This window comes from Argiope bruennichi, chromosome X2 (genome assembly GCF_947563725.1).
Source record: "Argiope bruennichi chromosome X2, qqArgBrue1.1, whole genome shotgun sequence".
Lineage (NCBI taxonomy): Eukaryota > Metazoa > Arthropoda > Arachnida > Araneae > Araneidae > Argiope > Argiope bruennichi.
In genome coordinates, this window is record NC_079163.1 from 91,823,128 (window position 1) to 91,847,001 (window position 23,874).

Genomic DNA, 23,874 nt, shown 5'->3' on the forward strand with positions numbered 1-23,874 from the left:
ATTTCTTAAATTTCGTATAGTTCCAGAAAATGTCTCGAAGTCTCGGAATTGAGGTTTCGTACGAAAATGTAGAATTTTGTCGTGGTTGTCTAGATGTGATGAGAAAATATAATTTTAGATGCATATGTAATAATTAATGAGATAATTGTATTGTAGATGTATTATAATATAATTAATTAATAATTGTAGATGTAGTAGTTAATATATAATTAATTGTAGATGCGAATGAATCAACTATGAAGAGTAATTAGAATAATAATTCTCTGCAATCTTAAATGTATTTATCCAATCTCATTGTAGCCCTGATCAACACAAGTCTGTTTTGAAATCCTTAGTTATTCATAAACCAATTCTTTACAAACAAATAAATGTTTTTGTATCGTTGAAGCCTAGTGTTATGTACCATTTCATGCATTTCTTTAATTTCGATGTCTTTTCTTTAGAAGCAATCTCAAAATATTAAACAATTTTTTGGTGTAAGAAACATAATCTCAAGAAACATAATCAAAATCTCACGGAAAAATACACTGGGAGCGACTTTTTATTTCATTCAGTCTTTTAAATTTGTAAAATATGAAAGATATAAGCTAATTAAAATTTTACTCAAATACAAGTTTGGTTAAGAATTTATCAACGAAAATACTTCGTAAATGAATGCATTTATACTCGCCATAATTACTTATATTTTTACGCCAGATATTTTTGTCTTCTAGAGAGAAAAATTAAAATTAGCAAACTCTTCTATATAGCTCCATTTAATATTTTTGCTATATAAATATAATATTAGCAAAGGTATTTTGGTATTTTTAGTAGTATGTTGCATGAAAACGATATTTCAGATTCATGATGCTTTTTATTATTATTTTTCAATGTATAAATAATCCTATGTGGTCTCTATTGTAAATTAATAGATTAGAAGCCATTTTTACATTAACTTATTACATAGTTTTCAGCTGCAATTTCCCACAATCAGTGAGCATTCGATCAAGATGATGACATGAATATTTTCTGAAGCCACATTCAGTAACAATTAATAGCAAATCTCAAAACACAGAACTATGCTTTCGGGTAAGTAAGATGATGAATGACAAATTGAGTAGTGAAATTAAAATTCAGTGACCTTTTAATGAATGAAAGTGTCCCGCCTTTTGTTGGCAGAAGGAAATGAATGAATCACGTGGGATCAAAGGCGCCATAACGCGAAGACCTTCCTAACAATTGGTGTTCGCGAGAGAAGATCTCAGTTGAATCTGACACGCCGGACGGAGTGGACCCATAAAAAAAACCTCTTCGCCCGTCTCTGGCCGAAGGATACTTGCAAACGGCATTAGCATTATTTCTTCGGAATCATGAGGAACTGTGTTCCTCTTGCAGCATTTATCGGATGCTGTTTAGTGATTGCTGCGCTCGCATTTCCCATTAATAATGAAGAGGAAGCCGCGGTAAGAATTTTTAATTTCTCATTCTGACAAACTTTTATCTTTTCAACCAAGAGTTCTTATCATTTTTCAATCCTTTATATACTTTTACGCTAATTCTAATTTGACTAAGCACCCTCTAAAAAACAAACAAAAATAAGCTGACCTTTTTTTGTTAGTTTCTTTTTTCCTTTGCTACTCTAGTTTCAATAAGAATTGCATTTTTGGATAAATATTTTTTTTTTAAACCTACGATTGATACAGAATAAACTATCGCTGCAATTTTCAACTTTTAAGAGAATTTTCATGCGAATGCCCTCTCATCTTGAAATTTCAGCAATAAAAAGTAAAGAAAAAAACTTAATATTTTTGCGGCACATATTGCCACAGCTCAATTATGTTAAATGTCACTATAAGGAGCTTTAAAACAAATCACGAATAATTTTTATGATTTTATCCTGATATCTAAAAGTTTCAGGTGCAGTTTTCTAACATTGACAACTTTGATTATAATTTTCATCCGATTGTCAAAATTTAATATCCTGATTATTTCTTTGTTTATTTGTAATAACTTTTCTCGCTCTTTAATTAAGATAAATTCTGCTATATCATATGCATTTCAAAATATATCACAAGCTTGTTCTGTCAGAAAGATAAACTGTTATGAAGGAAGGATTGAGGAATTTTTTTTTTTTTCCAATTAAGAAAAAGATTTTTAAAAAAAATAAAAATAAAGATTTCTTTTTTTTTTCTGTTTGGAATAGACGCTTAGAAAATGCTTTCTCTGTCATATAAAGTTGAAAAAAACATTTTGATATTTACTTTTAATTATTTATTAGCTCATCTCAAGATGAGACATGTTTTATTAAATATCATCATTTAAATGTGTTCGCGAAAAGACGCTCTATTTCGAGAAATTTTGATTTTTTTTTCCGATTTGTTAAAAAGCAATTAGAATACTTGATATTCGTTTTCATTGATTTAAAATCTCATAACAAGGCTGAACATGTTTTATTTAATGTCATCAGCTAAATATTTTCAGAAAAAAGCACTGCTATTTCGAGAAGTTCCGATTTTTTCAATTTAGAAAAAGTGCTTAGGTAATTTCTTCCTGTCTTATGGGCATGTAAAAAATTGAGCAAAGCTTCATCTTTTTTTTTTTTTTTTGCTTAAAAAAGCTTATATCAAGAGGGGATATGTTTTATTAAATGTCAAAATACCCTACTTTATTTTATTTGTTTATTGAAATAAAAAACAGCAGGGTTTTTTTTCAAATATCAGACATTTTTTTATTTGAATATAAATAAAATTACCAGAATCTTTTTAAATGAATATTTTATTTTCTCAAATAATTATTTTAGGTCTGCCGACTCGTACCCTTTGTAAATGTTAAATATCTAATTTTGAAGACTAATGTGAAAATTTGCATGAGAATTCAAGAGCAAGACATTCTGATATCACGGGTGGTGTTTCAGTAAAAATTATAAATGCAAGCAGCAACTCTGTTAAAGAAGTATATTATTAACAGCTATATTTTGGTTCGCTTAGTTTTAAAAATGTATAAAAATATAAAAATACTTTTGTAATTTTAATTCAAGATATTTTTATCAATTTTGTAAAAAATTATGTTTTATTCCGGCCTGTTTTGACAGATAGATAGTTTTATAGAATTATTTACAGTTGAAAATCGAATGAAAGTACTAAACAATAATACTATTACTGAGTATTACAAGTAGTTTTTATCAAGAACTGTTGAATTTTTCTTCGTGAACTTTGTATTGTTTACTTTTCAATTATATTTATATATTTATAATTCTTGAATAAGATTTTTAATTTTTTTATAAATGACAAATTTTGAAGAAAAATGTGTTTCTTTCAATAATTTATTGAATGCAAATTTCCTACAAAATGTTATTTGAAGAGTGAAGCAAAATGCATTATAACTATTTCGTTTAGGATTTCATTTAATTCGTTTCGAATTAATTAATCATAGTAAAAAATGCAAAAATAAATAAATAAGCAAAAAATAGACTATTTATTACATGCGTATATTGAGCTTATTTTTCTCTCATCAGCTGAAAGGAAAAATCTATAATTTTTGGAACCTATCAAGAGAAAGCTAAGGAATTTTGTACATTTTCAAATATTTTAACAGTGAAAGTATAACTGTAAAATAAATATTAAATTTATATAAAAAAAACAGTTGTTTTTGCTTTTCTCATTATAAATAATAACGTAAAGTAAATAACTTAACAAATTAATTTTGAAAATCTTGTTAGTTGTCGATATAACATCAGTTTAATTTAGTTTTTAAATATTAATGAAACTACAATGTTCATTACTACTTTTGAAGATTAATCTGGAAGTGTAACACTATGTGGATTTCTATTTGTTGAATAATTAATTTTATATTTATAAGTTCTTTCTAAATTTTATTAATGAGGAGCAGTTTTCTTGTACAAAATTTATGTTAAGAATGTACTTTCGTTAATTATTATAAATTTATATCTTTATGATTAATCAATCTATCTCGCATGCATATACAAATTTATACAAAAACAATTCAATTATGGAAATACATTTTACTAACCAACAGAAAGTATACAGCAGTTGAGCAGTAATAATGTATTCAAAAGTAATTTAAATCCTGTTTATTACAATCCATTAGCAGTGTACGAAAAAATTAAAATTTTGAAGAGTGAAAAAAAATACCGAACTAAATTAAAAAATTTTTATAATATAATACATTGCTTTTAATACAATAATGCAAACAAAATAAACTTTTAAAGTTTTTCAAGCTGTGATTACCTTCTTAAAGTGAAATTTCAAGTACTGGTTTGGAATTTAATCGATTTGTTCTTCGCGTGTTCTGATGTCAAGTTGCGGCGGTAATGGAAGCTAGTTCAGTGATAGAACGCTCGACTTAGAGGCATTGGTAATCATCATCTGTTTACACGACTCCTAACCGGTATTCGGAAGAAGGTTAAGGTTTCTAGTTTCCCCTTCGAAATATTTATATCTAGTTGAATACCTTCAAGTTCACAGTTCTCACATAAACTTTTAACAGTATTATTGCTTCTTTCGTATTATCCATCTGTCAAATAATAAAATAAGTAAATTTATTCAGTAAGTGGCGGTTTCTTTGTTCATTAGATACAAGGATGAAATACAAAAAAAAAAAAAAAAAAGTATGCATAGTGATTCAAGAAATTGCCACAGATAAAAACTTGGAAATATTTATGATGGTATAAAAACCAAATTATGAATACATGTTTTTTATCTTTTTTTTAATGAATCGTAATGGTAGTAGAAAGATAATATGAAGTTGACTTTTCATCACATGAAAATATTTCGAGTGAACTATTAAAGACAGCGATTCCAAGAACAGAAATATTATTGAAAAATCTTTCATCGAAAAACTTGTTTTTATCTCTACTTTGATAAACTTATTTTTCAGCAATGTTTTCAATGGCTCATTTATTATAACTTGAAATTCCCTGTTGTAATTTAAATATAATTTCTAAAAATTAAACTGTAAGTTGTAACTGTAAATCTTTGAATAAAATTAATAGAATTCAGCTACTGGTGAGATTTTCATCAATTAAAAGCTATTGAACCTCACATACATAAGATAATTTTTAATGGAGATTTCAGTATTTACATATCATTATTAAAAGCCCATACTTAGATTTCATACATCTTTAAAATCACAAATTCAGAGTTACGAGGTAGCTTTGCAACGTTATATCCATCACTATAGCACATATAAATTTAGAGTTTTTTTTTTTTTGAAGAAAAGGTTCTTTTATCATTAACACTCCACATTTCAAAATCCGTCGATAATAGTGAATTTATATATTAAAAAAATTACGATTAGTGTCGTTCTTTTCGTTAAATACTCAATTTTTGTGAGATTCTTAAAAGTATAGAACAACACAAAAATATCAGTGAAAAATTGAAAAAAAAAAAAAAAACCCCTAAGGATGGTCTTTTTCGAATTTTATTATATGGCACATATAATCTGCTGAATATACAGTTAAGTTAATATGATATATTTCCATGTAATTTGTCAATTCTACGATTCATATAACAATTCAAGTGTGATGAAAACATTATTGATTGAGCGTTTTTTAAATTTGCGTATTTTTATTCAAGAAATTATATAAAGTCGTGCAAATGATTTAAAATTAAAGTTATTAGCACAAAGACTTTTGGATGACACTGATAAATTGATTGGAAACTATTAAAATAAAAGCTTTAGGCGATTCATAATAATGTCACATCTTTGCTTTCAAAATGGCAATTCTCAGCGCATTAAATTCCCGGTTTTTTCCCACTATTTACAATTTTCCAATTAATTCTTCCTTGGGAAATTGTTTGAAATCAATGTATGAATAACAGCATTTTTTCAGATGTGTGGTTAATCAAACACGTGATAACGGTAGTGTTTTCTTTATGTTCTTTTTCTTATTCGGTTTAATGTTTAAATTAAAAAGCATAAGAACTGTTATAATCTAAGAGTTAATTAGCAAAATTAAAGAGTTAGATTATTTTATAATGAATTCATTCAATCACCCACTCACAATTAATCATGCTGTCACATAACTGGCTGGTGTTCAATCTGGTACGACTTTCTTCCTTCATACCATTGCAACATTATTTATATCAGTGCAGTGTCGGATAAATTTAAGAGATTGTAAGTCGAGACTTACATAACTCAATCATCAATGTCAGTGCTCAAACAAAAGATTCTTTTATTTCCATAAGACTACTAAAACATAAACAAAGGTATTGTCAGGTTATTATTCTGAATCATTTCTGTGTTCCTTGAATGGCAAGTAGTATTTATATGGAGTAAGTATAACAATCAAATATCTTGGATAGATTTTTTCTAGGTCGACGTTGTGAAAATAGAGATGACGACTACTCAAGATGTCAAATTAAAAAAAATAAAACCTATCAAGACAGAGGATTAAAAAAGACATTTGCTTTTATTTAAATAAGTTTATATGAAGTGATTTTAAACTTTGTGGTCAGCCCTAGAATATTGCATAGCATTTGTAACTAATTTCACAAGCTTCTTTTCTAAACCAAAGAAGGAGCAACTTTTACATTTTCAGGATTGCAAAAAGCCTTATAGTATTATTATAGGTTTCTCTACACCTTTATTTGAATTGGTTCAAATTTATATACCTTTCTCGCATTTCGCCTTGATTTCAAAACAATTTTTAGCTACAAAAGGGAAAAGGACCTACAGTAGGACCTGTGTTTTATATTCTTAATTTTATTCGTAAAGATTTTGAATGGATATCAAAGCAAGAGTTTCAGAACTTTCCTTCGCATTTTTATTCTATATTTCCCATGTTAATTGGTAATATATGTATGTGATTTTATTTCTATATTTTTAAAAAAAATTAATATAAGTTTAAGACATTAGTATTTAATGAATCGTACATAAATTTTCAGATTTGGTATTAATGAGGAGTTAAAATGTTAAAATGTTATTAAAGCATGCAATATTATTATGTTCATTTATTTTGATGAAGAATATTTTTATGTTTAAGAATTGATACCTTTTCCTGAGAAATATAATGCGACTATAGCAACATGCTATATATTTCATCAAATTTTTATTGAAATGTCACTGAAAATTCTCCCCTTCGTTTGCAAGACAATATGCGACATCATATGGTTTCACACCAGGCTTTTGCAATCCTAACTGCATAAAAACCCAAAACCACAGTGTTTTTATTCCTCTTTTGCGCTTAAATTGACAGGTATTCTTTTAATCCTGTTGTACTAATTATAAATTGAAAAGGCATCTTAATGCCTTTTTCATTTCGTGTGGCTAATATGTACAAAATAACTTTGAACAGAAGGACAATGATTCGCTCTTCTTCTAATTATTATTATTTATAAAAATTGCTACTTAAAATAACCGTTGAAGATTTGAACACTACAGACTTTGTTATTAAATACAGCTTTCAAAATACCCTTTTGACTTTTATGCTTCCTGTATCTGAAAATTTTTGATCATTGATCACTTCACTGGAATTTAGTAGAGATCACTTTGAGACTAAGAAGACAAGCATTTGAGAAGATGGATGGATGATATCAAATGAAATTTCCCAAAATACTTAAAGATAATTTTTTCATCGTTCTTGCGTATCAGGATTTTTTTTACAAGTACTTAAAATACTATCTCCTGATTATTATGAGATTATAAATCTACCCATCCTTATAATAATATTGGTAAGATTATCTAGAAGAACGAACAGAACTAATCGACTAAGCCGTCAGTATTTACGTCTGCTTATGTTTACCCAGTGATGGAGCAAACAGCTTTTAACTCTTGAGTTCATAGAAAATGTACCATATCACAGTCGCCATCTACAAACCTTTTCATTGACCTAAGAAATCACTTATCTATCCTGCAGATTTACTACGTTCTAATCTTCTTTTGGTGAAAGACGATGATAGTTGACAGCTTCAAAATCTATTGCATTGTGATTGATGAGTGAAAATATACTTTTGAGTCCGTTTTAGCAGTTCAGTCTAACTAATGATAACTAGGTTGATAAAAGATAAGTTTGTTTAACGATAAAGCTTTAAAGGAGAATAGAGATAGAGAGGTTGTTAAATGATGTTTCCTCCATCTATGCCTTTGAACAAACAGATATGTAAATAAGCAATCTCTGCATTAATTTTTTTTAATTGTTGACAGCTAGAGAAAAATGAAGGTACAGTACTTTTTGAAAAACAAAGCATGATTCTTTTTAGAAAAGAAACTTTTAAGTTTTGGGATATGAGCTGATGAGTAATATTTTGAACTTTTTAAAATCCATCTTAGATTCATATTAAATACTGCGGTGACCAGTTCTAGCTAAATGATGGCATTTTTTGAGATTTTTTTCCATATTAACCTTTGATGCATTGATCAATCCTTTAATGAGTAATAGTGTTATCAGTGATGCGTAAATAAGAGCGAAACGTGAATATTTTTGAATTTCAATAAATGTATTCTATGAATTTTATTTTATGTTCTTCACTGAACATTTCTGAATCTGACCTGGTCGAAACTTCTGGTAATTATTAAAAGTCCTAAGCTCTGAATTTAAAGAATTAAAAGAACTCGCGCCGTGAACTTTTCGACTTGCTGATTCCCCACAAGTTTAAATTGCAAATACATTCTGCGAAAAACGATTTTCCTGTAACCTTAGTGTTTTTGGCATTTAATGTCCATTTTTTTTCAATCTGAATTGCCAGGTGAAGCTGATGAATAAAGAAGTAAATTAACTGATTTTCAAGATTTGGTAAACTGATAATGTATTTGTATATAATTTGATGCATTTTTTAAAATTATGTGATTTAATGAATATAAACTGAAAAGGAAATTCGCAATTAAAACTGTTAGGCAACCATTAGCTGTATTTCTGTCTGATTATAGCAAGAATTCGAAAAACTGATAAAACTATATTTTAAAAATTCAATTCTTTGCTATAAACTGTATTATTGAAATAAGGCACACTGAATATGTTTTTGCTTATTATTTATTAGTAAAATATTTAAAAGTGCAATTGGATAATGTAAGATAAAATTGAAATTGATTAAGCTTCGTCTATTATAGAAAACAAAAATTCATAATTTAACATTCAAAACTTTTTTTTCATGTTATCAAAATTATTGTAAGCTATTATTCTTTGAACAATCAAAAAAACTTTAGAGAATTTTTAAAAAATCTATATCTACTTTTCTGGTTTGTAAATATAAACGGCTACAAAAAGAATTCAAAATTGAAAGATAATGAAATGAAAATGAAATGTTGAAGGTTTAGATGATTCAATTAATTTTTGTTTTACAAAAGAGGACAGAATTCCGCATAAAACAATTTGGAAATACATAATCTAAGCAAGATATAATTATTACAGATAAAAACATTTAAAATGGTTATTTTGGTATTTAACAAAATTTAAGAGAATGATTATGTGGTAGTAAAATATATATACCCTTAAAAATTCCGTCAAAATTTTATTAGATTTACAAATAATTTACAAGGAATAAAAATGATAGTTACAGCTTTTTAAAATTAATTTTCAATAATTATAAGAATCAATAAGTTAAATGAAACGAAGTGCCAATCATATCATGCTTTCTTTGTTTCTTACTAAACAAAATAAAAGTTGAAGCATTTTCAGTTTGACCTTTGCGACGTTAAAACGCATAATAGCTCAGTTGTTTTTAGCTTCATTTTCTTAGCAAAATATTTTGTTGCCTTAGTAACATTCATATCAATACAGTGGAGACAATCGATTTTGAATTAGATATTAATAATTCATATAAGTGTTTATTTCATAGGTAAAAATTAAGAAAATAAGAAAATTTTATCTTCATTGACTTCACAATGTTTGCTTGCTTTAAAAAAAAAAAAAAAAAAAAAAACATTTTTAATTTTATTTTTTGTACCTATAGCTGCAAAATTAGAAAGAAATAAAATTTTTTTAGTAATTCACTTGGTTCGGCATAAATCACTAAGCAGTGGTTTAGCGTGTAAAGTTTTACTGTAACTCACGATAAATATTTTAATAACGAAAAATTAGCGACAAATGTTACTGCTGCTTATGAACCTCAGAAATTATATTTCTAATTGATGAATCTGAATATTAGCATAACACGTACGATTATTTCCATAATACGTGTTTGACTCGTATTTTATTTATTTTTGTAAGAATCTCGTCTAATGTTTTGTAAATATAACATCACCTTGATGATAAAATTACACAAATATATATATTCATAAGCATTCTTTTGTCACGATCACCACTTTCTCATTTAATCATTTCCAATTTGTTTTCTGAAAGTCCCTAAGAATTTTTTTTTATAAATTGCGACAAACGACTATTCTGAAATTTTAAGAACTTTTCTTATTGTATTTTAATTTAACTTACAGTCGTTATCAGACTTACTTTTTTTTTTTTTTACAATCTTCACTGGAGACCCTTTTTAGTCTCTTTTATTGTTTAGCCATTTTCTTTAGCACATAAAGGCAATCTATATTGCGTAACAAAAGGCTGATAATAGTGTCGAAGGAACCACGAACATACCTTTGTAAAATACATCTCAGTTAAACAACTGATTGACATCATTGTCTTAAAAAGTCGCTGAAGCGTGATAAAAAGTGACCACCGTGGAAGTGCATTTTATTTTTCGACCACATAAGTTGAATCAAACCTATCAACTTTTTTCTTACATTCGCATCAAGGAGGTTGATTCATTATAACGCAGTAGAATCAGCAAGAATCATTTTAAAACCAGTCTTGTTACCGCAGATGATTTCTCTGAGTAGCAAAACAAGTGGAACGAAGAAGCAAGATTTACAATAGAACGACAAACGATTTTTTTTTCTTTATTGCTCGAATATTTTTTTAACGACATAAGGGAAAAACTTACTGAATTATTAAAATCCTAACAATCTTTTTTTTTTTCTTTCTTTTTTTTTTTTTTTTTTTTTTTTTTCGAGAAGGTACCCATGCTTCTTTCATCATCTTTCTGTTAGGTTAGAAAAGAATTATGAAATATACGGATGATTGCGAAATACCTTTGCTTGCGTTTCTGCTTATTTAACCCTTCCTGAAGCAGTGCGCAATGCACACATGGAACATTCTTGGTTGAAAAGTTTGTATTTCTATCTCCAAATCCAAAATGCAATATATAATCTTGCGGTTTCTCGAAAGAAGTGAAAATAAATCCATTTCATTGATGAAAAGAGACCATAAAATTATCTTCATTGTTATTCAGCTCTCGTTTGTTGCAGATCTCAAAGCGAGGCGTGCCATGTGAGTGAAAAGAAGAAAGATAAAATAGAGTGAAGGGTGGTTAACATCAAATTTGTCTTCAAAGTTCTTTCATTGAAAAGAAATTACAGTCAACATAATCAACACTTGTAAATTATGATTTTTTTCAATGAAGGCTTTCGCTATGAGAAGATCTTGAGATAAAATATCAACTAGATAGTAATTAAAATCGAAAATGTATCGCTGTAGACTAACTGTTATACAGTGATTAATGAAAAGGGTGTAAATTGGTTGATACGCGTGCATAAATATGAGATATATAACTTTCATTTGAGTCTTCTTAACCGAATTGAAAAATAAAGAATGAACTTTCATGATAATAAATGGGAAATTAAATAACAATTCAATATTATTCGTCAAATAATTAAATAGTGACAAATAATTAATAATATTAATATTATGGTTAAATAATTAAATGATATTATAATTTAGAGCGATTTTATTAACTGAAAAGATAGAAAAAATTCTGTTTGTAGCATTAGTTATGATAAGAACACAAATAGTTTACAATTTGTGGATGATATCCAGTTAGGAGAAGTGGAAGTCTTAACGATGATTTCAGTATGAATCGCATACTCGATGACTCACTCTGATAAATAATTAATAAAGCGTCCTAGTATGGTAGCCTCGAATATTTAAAAAAGCAATAAGTAAATAAATTACTTAAATGCATTTTAAGTTATTGAATGATTGTGATGATTTTAATTACGAGTTAAAGGATTTCGTGTCTTCAAGATCTGGTTTAACAAGTTATATTTTCTTATGATTCAGATATATATTTTATTTGAATACCAAAATTTAATGAACCATTGAAATTCACGAAAATGAATGCGAGTGATCAAAAAATACTTTAAATGCTTTACTAACATCCATAAATTTGTGTCATATGTTACTTAAGAAAGTTGTTCTGATTTCAAAAATTTTTTCCTTTTTTTTAATGAAAAAAAAAAAAAAATCAATAACGAAATTTTGTTCGTCTATTAATTACTGTGCGAAAAGCCAGATATAAGCTCGATCTTCATTTTTTTAAAATTTAAAACTTTATATAAATATGCTTATGTATTTATGATTCCTTACGAGTTTTATTGTATTTTTCCATCCATTTATTTAAATTCACATTATTACCTGTTTTTTCATAATTCAAATGCAAACTTCGCCTCCGGATGCAAATCAGTTAGTATACAAAATCTTTTGATATGGGATGTTCAATTGTTTTGGTTGAAATTCATTTACAGATTCTTCATTATTATTTCTGAATTCCTAATTCCGAAGATTTATTGAATTTTTTAAGTCAATATCTGCAACAGCGTTCTCAATCTTTTTTCCGCGTATCACTTGATTGGTCTTTTTAATTTTGATTGCTCATCGCTCTAAACTCTAGCCCCCCCCCCCCTCCATGACGGCCGCGGAGGCCTGGTGGTAAGGTCTCGGCTTCGGAACCGGAGGGTTTCAGGTTCGTGACCCGATTCCACCGAAGAACCGTCGTATAAGGGGGTCAGTTGCACGTTAAATCCGTCATCACGAAACGTCCTCCCGCTGGTGTGGGGTGGTGTGGAGAGAGGGGTGCCAGCTCAGGTGTCGTCCTCGTCATCTGACCGCGATTCAAAATTAGGAGGTCCGTCCCAAAATAGCCCTTATGTTGCTTCAAACGGGACGTTAATATAACCAAACCAAACCAACCCCCCCCCCCTCCATCTATTTTTTCGCGTAACGAATTTTTTATTAATAATGTTAAAGACTTATGTTAGTTTAAGAATCTAATTATTTGGATTAACTTCCTAACATTTATAGGATACATTATTGATTTTATATTTTATTCCATTTTTTCATAATTGTATTCATTCCACATTCTAACAAATGATTTCAATAAATAATAATATCACATTAACTTATCAGGAACGCTAGCAATTATTCATTGTGAAAGTCAATTATTCAAAAGAAGCCGCTTTTAATGCATTTTTGAACTTGGTTTAATGGAGTTGACTCTTATAAAATTAAATTCAAATAAGGCAGATATAATATCTTGTTTAGTGCTATGGCAAATTTATTACGATATTTGTTATTAATATATGCATAAGACAAGTATGCTTTTTTTACAAGTTTTACATTCATAAAATGTAATAAATTATTTATTGCTTAAACACTTAATTCTTGGTACTCTTCTTTCGTTGCTACTCAGAAAGCTTTCAGACTTACGTAAATTTCACTTTTCATGCGATTTTTTTTTTCATTTAAATTCTATATGCTCTGTATTTACCGCAATTATCAACATTACTTTTTTTCACACCTATCTAATACGCCAGTTAACCTTAAAAGTATTCGTTCTACAGGCTGAGAACCTCTGATCTAGAAAAATAAGTACATACTGTTCTTAATTGTGTACAATTTAGTGAAATAGAGTTAAAAATAATAAAGCGATTTATAATGTGCAAATGAAATAAACTGATGAGTAATTTTTAAGATGAAAGTGACTATTTAAATATAAATCATAAAATGCTGCAGTTCTCTGATACATTTTTTGTAACCTTCCCATAATTTCTTGTTTCACTGTGGAAGTGAGTAATCAAATTGGCCTGTTGTATTCCGTTCAAAACAATCAGAAAAACAGTAAATGCATACAGAACATTGAATTTTTACAAAGAACACATCTAAAACTCGTTGCATCGAACTTGGTTAGTAAGAATAAAATAAGTTTTTTGTGAAATTATCTTTTAATTAATAGAATTTATTTGATATTTTTACTGCATTATCTATTGATTATCTTGCTTTACAATAACAAAGGCAAGAATCGTTATTTAAAGTGTAACATAGTAGAACGGTAGTAAATATTTGAATCGATTATCGAAAATTCTATTATCTGTATTATCTCAGCCGTTAATTCTGATAATCTCTGTTCTTGCATTCTTTACCATCTTCGTGTTGCTTTAAATTTGGGTTTTAAAACCTAATCTATTGTATTTCTCTGAAAATAGGATCTAATCGAAAAATAAACTCTAGTCTTTCAGAATATTCACAGTATTAGACTTATTCCCAAAATAAACCCTATAAACCCTGGATAAGGTCATCAGATAAGTGGACATTCTAATTACTAATGAATGAACAATCGAAGTATAAAAACCAAGCACGTGCTTATTTGATAAATAACGGATGCGACTAAGATTAAATGGAATCTTCGGTATCCAACGAATTTAAAAGGAATAATATTTTAATCCTCAGATAAGATAAGGGTAAAAGCAAAGAGCTATTTCGTTAAAAGCAATTATGGAAGACTCCAGCTAGCAGCTTTTCGCAAAAAGAAGCTTGATCTTTGAATGGCCAAGAAATGGTGATAACCACAGTCAACAAGAGGACGAGGGAATACTAAGTGTAAGAGCGATTAGGTCGAGAATCAGTATTTCGTCAATTGGAAAACCTCTGTGAATGGACTGTTCGTTGAAGAGTAAAATTTTTAACTGTTCACAGTTAAAAGCTTTTCACTAAAGTTTCACAGTTAGAAACTTTTGCCTTTGCAGCTGGCACCAAGAATATATCGCTAGATTAATTCAACCTATCCCAACATTGAATTCATGAGTTCTCTTTAACAATATGAACTGTGATTCTTTCATATAAATAGATGTAAAATGTACTTGAAAAGCTAAAAGTAAGTCCCCTGAAAATTAGCCTCAATACATGTTTTGGAGCAAAAATTTATCTAAAATCGGGCTTTATGTTCGGAGATAGAATGTAGTATTATCTTGCGATATTTTATCTGAATGTAGCTAATTCAAAGAACTCTGAATGAGAAGACATGAGATACAATGTAGTATTTATTATCTTGCGATATTTTATTGGTATGCTGCTAATTCAAAATATTCTGAATGAAGACAAGAGATAGAAACTTCTATCCCCTCTGCCCATTGTAATCACATGTTGATTGATTGGTTTTAACCTAGTAAATTGCTGCTCTGCAACCATTTAGCTGCCTTAAGAGCAAGTTGTAATCATTTTATATAGTTTTTACCGTCTTTTCTGCACTCTGATCTCTCCTTCTTCATTCGCATTCAGTTATATTTGCATGTTGAAGCCAGATAAAAGATTATCATGAATTAAATTTTGGAAGACACGAAACAAGATTGTTTCTCCTTCACAAAATTGTGGAAATCATTTTAGTTATACAGAATATAGCGTCAATAATTATTTTGTAAAAATAGATGAAAATGCTATCTAGCTATTTCTAACAAGCAGATGAGTTCATTATTTGGAGATTAAAGTGACCAGAATTTCAGAGAGCATTCCAGAAGCGGCAAGGCGCGAATGCACAAGACGGTATGGGATACGGGGAAAAGGATATTGAATTAAATTCAAAAACTGGATAAATAAAGCTTTAAAAGTGCAGAAACATTGATATAGCTAATTATTGAAACATTAAAAATCAAAGAGAGATCATTTCTATCTTTTAATGTTTTTTCTTCAGGAAATGTATCAATACATTTAGTCATATTATTGTATTAATATTTTACATACCATAAAACTTTTTTTTCAATATAAACTATTTAATGACAATTAAAATGCTGAATAATCGGAGATATTTAACTTATAAATCAAACTGAGAATTAGAAATCAGAGCTGTATCAGTTAATTTGAAATTTTTCTTTACTTTATTAGAGGTTTGTCTAAATACGATCCTATTATATACATGTGGAGGTAACATGTTTCCGCTCTTAACTGTACATATTGGCCCACACTAAAAAATAATAGAAAAATAGCTTTTAATTTTAGCAATGTAACATTCAGAGTTTACATTGACAATTTTTATTACCTATTTTTAAAATTTTTCAAGGGACAATTTTTTTAGAGATAAAAGGATTCATTTTTGTTCATTTGCATTATTCATTTTTATATAGACATCAATTCAATGAAAAAACAACTAAATTAGTTCTTTTGAATTTTCTCCAAGCATTTTTTTCAACTAGAATAATTTAATTTCAAGGGCAAAAAACTAAACCGACGCATATGTATCAATAACCTTAAAAAGGCTAATTACAAAAATAAAATTCATATACATTATTTACAATTTTAAAAATCCTTCCAGCTGTTTTATAATGATACTGACTCTACCAGCAGCTGTTTCATTTCAATTAATCAACGTGAGAGGTTTTCCTTACAAGAAAACACAAACAAAAATGGAATTGATATAAGAATGAATATTAAAAACACTCATTGAAACAGAGCAAAGTGAAATCGACAACAGAATTCTGAGCGATTGTTGTTCTATCATCAAAATATCGAAGATAACACATTTTGTAATATTTTATTAATCATTATTTATTTTTTATTTTTTTTGAGAAAAAGAAAAGTAGAAATTATAAAGAAAACTTTTGAAAATGATTTTTTTTCCGGGAGATATCAAAGCCGAATATTGACCAAAAACGGCTGACAATATAAGCACAACACCCAAAGAAAAAAAGAATGAATTGTTTCTAATTCTTTGGCGTGTGAGTTAATTTATAAACGTCTACGCGTCATTGTTTCGTTTTATTATTTTTCCAAGCGAGCAAATAACCTTGCATAAAAGCTTGTGGATGCTTAAAAGAAGGGCGCTATAGGTTTAGCACAAGGTAAAACCTTGTTCATTCTGTCCTTGAAATAAAATAAAACATAAAAAATGCATATATTGACATTAACCTCTCAATAATTTATTGAAATGACAGACAGAAAAAAAAAGTTTTGTCAATTCTATTCAAAACATACAGTGAATGATATGATTAGATGTAACAGAGTGCAAAAAAAAAAAAAAGGGTTAAGTTTAAAAAAAATGCGTTTCTTCAAATATAAGTATTCATTCATTAATATGAAACGCGCATTTATTGATTGATTAGATCAAATAAATTGGATGGAAAAGAATAAAGGATTTGTTGAAACCATTTACTATGATTACAGCCTACAAAATCTAAAACAAATATTTAAATTAATGAAACGACTCTGTTAAATTCAGCTAGCGGCATTTGTTGTATAAATGTTTAAGTTAAATAAATGTTTTACATATTTTACTGATATTGCTATTGATGCCATTTGATCTTTGACGAAAGGACAAAAGACTTTCAGTAGATTTTCACAAACTGTTATGTTAACGGTATATCTATTTTTCATTTTCTTTTTCCTTATGATGATATTTCTAAATTTAGACTTAAATATCACGTTTTTTAATTAGCAGAAAATTAATCAATTATTGATTATGATTAATGTTTAATATAAATTCAAAAAAATGTCATGATTCGGTCATTTTATGCAAATTTATTTTTCATATTTAAAAGTTTTATAAAGCATGAAAACTTCCGAATCGCTGTGAAAACTCTTTTCTTCATTTCGTCATTAATTTTATATTGATATGAAAATATTTGAAAGGTTCAAGTGTTTTAATATTCGAACAATATAAAGCTGGATATAAATATCAATAAATAGGTTTAGTTTTAATATACAAATAAACATATAAAACTTCCATAGCTGTTGGTCCATATGTTTCGGATTTGTTAGGTTATTCTCGATAATAGATTACGTGGAACAAATTGAACTGTTCAAAAACTGATAATTCCTGTTTTAATGCAAATTTCCTAGAAATTCCTTAATTAAGATATTTTTTCAGGCATTAAATATTTCATTAGATGAAAATTTTCTATTTATTCATATTAAAAGTTTATTCTTCAGACCTTAAACCAAAACAATTAGGCATCTACAGATTTAAATTCCATTTTAAAATAACGCCTCTGTTGATGATATTTTTAAAAACCATTTTATAGGCAGAAAACGATGATAAAGAACATGTCCACCAATTGTTATAACGGCACACTGATAAAATAAACTAAAATGAAACTGAAAAAAGGAAACGAAATGCTAAATATCAAATTATATTACAAAAATATGGTGTCATTTTAAAGAATTTCTATATTATTTCTCAAAATTGTTCTTTTAAACATTATTTACATTGTTGAGTTAAAACGATTTAGAAGATTATCCATATAAAGAAGTTCAAAGTCGCAAAAATAGGGACAAATGAAGTTAAGAAAACAATAAAGAATTTAAAAAGGTTTTTCAGCATTTTGTCTTTCCTTCTCTCTGCAGAAACTTACACTACATTCACTCATTTTTTATATTGTTTAACTTGCCGTCTTTTACAGTTAAGATTAATTTGAATTTCATCTGTTCTGGATAGGTTTTTCCTCTTTCATATTACTCAATCATTATCTATTAAAATGATTATCTATTAAAGGATTGTAAAATTGTTATTAATATTAATATTTTTGATATCAGAAAATATGACGAACAATATCTGTTTAGAATTACTTGTTTGCAGTTTTAACGCTTATTGGCTTTCGTGAAAAAATTCGTGATAATATACCAGAAATATTTTTCTTAAATCCCAGTTGCAATATTTTTCTTAAAATTACTTTTTTAATATTTTGGTCAGAAATTTAAAAAAAAAATTCCTTTCTAATGTCAATTTTAGCAATTTTTAAATGGCCCATGGTCCTTGTGAACCATTTTTAATCTTTATTTATAATATTCAAACAGATTTCTTTCGATAATAATTATACCGAATACAAAAAAAAAAAAAAAAAAAAAAAAACCGCAGCAGTTATTGTATGTATAATACCTTTATCGCCCATGACAGTTCACAGAGTGGAAAAAATTTTAACTGTTACATTTCTGTCAGAAAATTTACCTAAAACTGTAAATTAAAGTCTAAAAAAAAATCGATGATGATAACTATTAGAAGCTCAATTAATATAACATTTAGTAAATTTTTTAACTAAAGTTTTTGAAGTCAAAAGTATTTTCTTTGTCATTTTTTTTCTCGCAAATGCTGAAGAAATTGAAAGATAGGCTCGTAAAAGTTTTTAAGCTTTGAACATTTTGTATGAATTTTCATTTAGTGCTGAGAATACAGTAGGAAAACTATGCAAGAGATAAAGAAAATTTTATTTTCCTCTCGCTGTAAGAAAGCATCTTTGGGGAGATAATAACCTTGTAATTATTATTACCCTAACAGGATTATATTATAAAGACAAATAGGGCATAATTTTATATTTAATGGTTTCTGTTTAACAAAAAAATTGCGAAACAGGTTTTTTTTTTTTTTTTTTTTTTTTAACTAACGATTGAAGAAAATAAAAATGTAAGACTGAAAGCAGTAGTAAGATTTATTTTCTGATATTTGTCAATCTAGTATGTAATGACCTCTTTTAGGAAAATACATACGGCACAATTCTTTTACTCACTTTTTGGAGTACTACAGATAAATATCGGATATGATTAAAGTTGGGTGATCTCAATGATTGTTCTTTCTGAAATGACTTTTTAATTCTCAGCGATGACTGATATCCCTGCCACTTTTGTTTCACTGTTCATCAAATTAGCATCAGACCAAAATCATGAAAGTAAAGAACAAGATTTCAAGTAAGAATATCACTTCTGTTTCTACCGGCAGACCATAGTATCGCCAAACTAGAAATGGAAATCGACACGGCCGTTGACGATAATTCTGTGCCTAACCAATGTATATGCAGGTATTTGGGGATTTAAATTAGCAAGTCCTTTGCAGTTTTCAGACCAATAACTGTCGGAAAACAGTCTGCGGACCAAATAGGTACTTCTATGTGAATAGCAGTTTTTACCGTTATTGTACAAAACTCTGAAGCTTAAAATCAGGAAATCTTCAATGATAGAATTCAAAGAGGGCGCCAACTGATCATTATTTTGAAATAAATGTGCCTGCAACAATTTGTAAATAATTTTGAAAGATGTCTTTCTTCCTGTTGACACTATAAGATCGGAAGCATGATGACATACAGTACATAACATGAGGCTGTCGCCCAGCAGATACAAGGAATTATCATCCAGAATGGTAATGACCTTTGGCCATCCACTTACTGACCTTCGCGATACTGTTCCGGTATTTTGAAATCTGTTCAACAGGCGACAAATGACGGTTAGTCTGATATTTAAGACTCAAGTTACTTCCGATTGTCGCAAACCCCTTTCAAGACGGCCTATTATCTGCCATCACTTGGCGACACTCAAATTTTGTTATCTAGTCTTTATTCAGAATTCGACTTATTCAATTTCCTTTCCGGTGTCCATAAAGGAGACATTCAGGCGTAGCAGAAAGTTATCTGTTTTTTTTTACCCCTAACTCATGTCCTTGTTGAAAAACATTGATATGTGGTGCCCTTCCCCCTTCCTCTGCAAGAGATAGGCTTTTCTGCATGATATAGCTGTGACATATCAAATTTTGAGACTGAAGTTTTCTCTTTCAGTAGAAGTTTTCTTTTCTGGTAGTTCAACATTGATGGACAAACCTCTAAACCATCTAAGCGGGATTCATTTTTGATCCTATATGGCACACAACTCCATTTAACTTCCTATATCACAATGTTTGTCTTAAATTTTAAATGCCTTTCTTAGTGGTTCGCTTTTAACTTTATATATGACACTTATTTCTTATATACCAATCTGTAATTTTTAAAATAATTTCTTCTATACCCTAGCATTTTATATTTGTAAGCTTTAGTGCCACATTAAGTTGTACAAATATCGAGATTTCAATTTAATTTTACGATCTAATCTTTGTATCAATAATTTGGTTTGCCAGCCACTGTATCCTGTTACTAAAGTTTTGATTTTTGATCTGTAAGATAGCATATTCGAAATCCCCTTTCACATAAATTCAGACGTATGTAAAAGTCAAGGGTCAAACGCCTTTCCAATGGCAAGCATCTGAGAAAAGCTTCGCTGGCTCGTTATCTGACAAAGATCGAAAGTACTAGTTCCGACCCCAAACAGATCTTGTGTTGCTTCAAAAAAGAAATGTTAATAAAACTAAATGAAACTCTGTTTGAATATCCAAATGATACCATTCCATTTTCCTTTTTTTATTGGTATTTTAATGCCAATATGAAGTGCTCATAATATTGTGGATTTATTTAAAGATTTTCAGTTCGTCTAATAGATATTTGACATTTCTCAAATGGAAATATTTTGTTTCATTTAAGCAATGAAATACGCACGGAATTCCTTAAAATATAGAAATTTTTTCGAAAATTCTGGAATATCAACGAATCAAGTGATCGGATAAAATTTGATATAAATCAATATTTACAGAAAAAATAAAACGGACAGACCGATGATTTTTAAACATTGTCGTTGAGTCAGTTAATTATTTTAACGTCCCGTTTTAAAGCAAAACTAGGGCTAAATTGCAATGGCCCTCGTAATTCTGAACCACGTTCAGATGACGAGGACGACGCCTGAGCTGGCACCCCCTCTCCAAACTTCCGTACCACACAATCGGGCGGACATTTGGCCCCGACAGTTTAACGTGCACTGGACCCATTTACATGATAGTCCTTCAGTGGAATCGGATATCCAACCTGAAGCCCTTCGGTCCCGAAGATGTGACAAAGGATAAAAAAATATAATTTTTATTTTTGATTTATAATTTCTAAAAGATTAACTATTCTACTTGTACATCACCTTATTGAATCAAAAAGTCAGATTTGGTGTTGATGTTATTGTGAATAACACAGAAAATCTAATCAAAAGCTTATATTTCAAATTCATTCGAATGATACTCATTATTTGTTAATAAACTTAGGCATTCTTATGTTCATTTTATTTAATATCACATTAATTTTAGTGCAATCTTCTCAGCTTCAACTGTTATAGCGATTCTCTTTTCCGTTTTTCCGTTTTTTAGATTTAGAGCTTACAGTTGTACAGAAATTTATCTAAAATAATTCTAACTTTCTAACATATCTCTACGCACTTTTGTTAGAGGTATAAATTAAATATTAATTCGGTATATTTTTATTCTCGTTCTTCAAGTTTTATCGATTACAAAAATATGCGTTTAACATAAATATCCTTTATTTAAGGTTTTAAAATTCAGAATAGTTTGTTTTACGAATGCAGCAACTTAAACTCAACATGTATATTACATCAAAATATAGTTTATTTATTATAATTTATTATTTTTTTCAAAATAGTAGTTAAATATATAGTAAGATAAATAATAATAATGGTAAATATTTATGTAATAGCCGATACTTTTTTATCGAAAACTCAAGAAATGTAATAAAAGGCTCAAAGTAAGAAAGAAGTTCTTGAATATTCATTAGCAGTAAAAATATATAATTATAAATGTGATTAAAATTCCACTTTACTTAGAATATTTCTATCAGAATCTCAACCTTTCTACTAAATTGTTTTAATATCCATATTTTTGATAAAAAATTAATTAAATAGATTAAAAATACTCTATAAAATAAATTAAAAATACTGTAAGAAGGTAAAAATTAAAAAAAATATTATTAGAATACGAAAATTGATATGAACTAGAATATATGTATATTCTAATAGAATTTTAAAGACACATATTTTATGTAGATTAGAATATTCATTTTTTAGAAATCCAGAATATTAATAGAAAATATTTCTTGACGATGAAATTTTATATGTCAGTTTAGAATATAGATGTAATCGTTAAGGTAGCCGAAGGTGCGGTTCAGAGGTTGAAGTGTTAGAGGTTGGAATGCGACTTTAGCGTGCTAGGGTAATTGTGTTCGATTCTTGAATCAGAGTTAGGTGTCTTACATCTTTTTTCAAAGCCACAAAAAATATCATAAAAATCAGAGAAAATAACAAACACAAAAAACTTCTTAAAGATATTTTTATCACAGCATCAAAACGAAAAAAAAATCTTTTATGAAAAATCTGGTGGTTAAAACAAAAATCGTAAATCCGCAAGGAGCAGAAAACCGTAGGAAAAGGCTATGGTGCCATAATGAATACCATGAGAAATATGAAGTTCCAAACATTCATTCCATCAAAATTTATATATAGTATAAATGTGATTACGATTGCACTTAAAGTTTTTGTATTTGCTCCCTATGCGTTTACGTTTCTTGCTTTTACATCCAAATTTTTGATGAACAATTGTTTTTACTTTTAAGTGCACTGATTAAAGTGTCTCTTTATTTAAAAAAAATGTTTTATATCGATTCTAAAATATCTTCTTGTAATGTTTTCTATTGATAAGGAGTAAAAACAAAATAGCCAATGGGTTTTTTTGAATATAAAAAAAATATGTATAAAACTTTCGGGCCAGTCATGCTTTTGGCTTTTTATACCCTTTGTTGGGTGGAAATGAAGATGTAATACATGTTAATCTTACTAAAGGGCAATCAAAGGAAAATTCCTTATCGAGGCGGAAAAAAGAAGAAAGATGTTGAAAACAATGCAGTGTTAAAAAAAAAGGATTACATAAAAGCTTTACCTTGAAAGGAATCGAAGTCTGATTGAAACTTCGGCAGTTGAAGGACAATAATGACAGAAACATTTATAGCATAGCGAAATTCTATTAGCTATAATAAGACAAGAGCTCTCATGCATAATTGTTTATATCTGCAAATGTATTTTGAAGATATAAGTTACTATAATTATATAATCAGACGCCAAAGTGTTTCATTCTTTGTCCTAGTTTGAAAAAAAGAAAACACTCTGAATTTATTTCAGTTTTGAGTATAATATTGAATACCGTTCCGTTTTCAAATTATAAATAAATAATTTAT

General features: G+C 28.3%; 1 protein-coding gene across 1 annotated transcript in view; it reads left to right on the plus strand.

The window, feature by feature from the left end:
* The first annotated feature begins 1,232 nt into the window (after positions 1–1,232).
* Positions 1,233–23,874, plus strand: part of LOC129960348 (matrix metalloproteinase-16-like) — a 61,794-nt gene continuing 39,152 nt past the window's right edge. Inside the window, exon 1 of the mRNA XM_056073726.1 lies at positions 1,233–1,442. Coding sequence (XP_055929701.1) covers positions 1,350–1,442 — 93 coding nt within the window. The 5' untranslated portion in view covers positions 1,233–1,349. The remainder of the gene's footprint in view (positions 1,443–23,874) is intronic.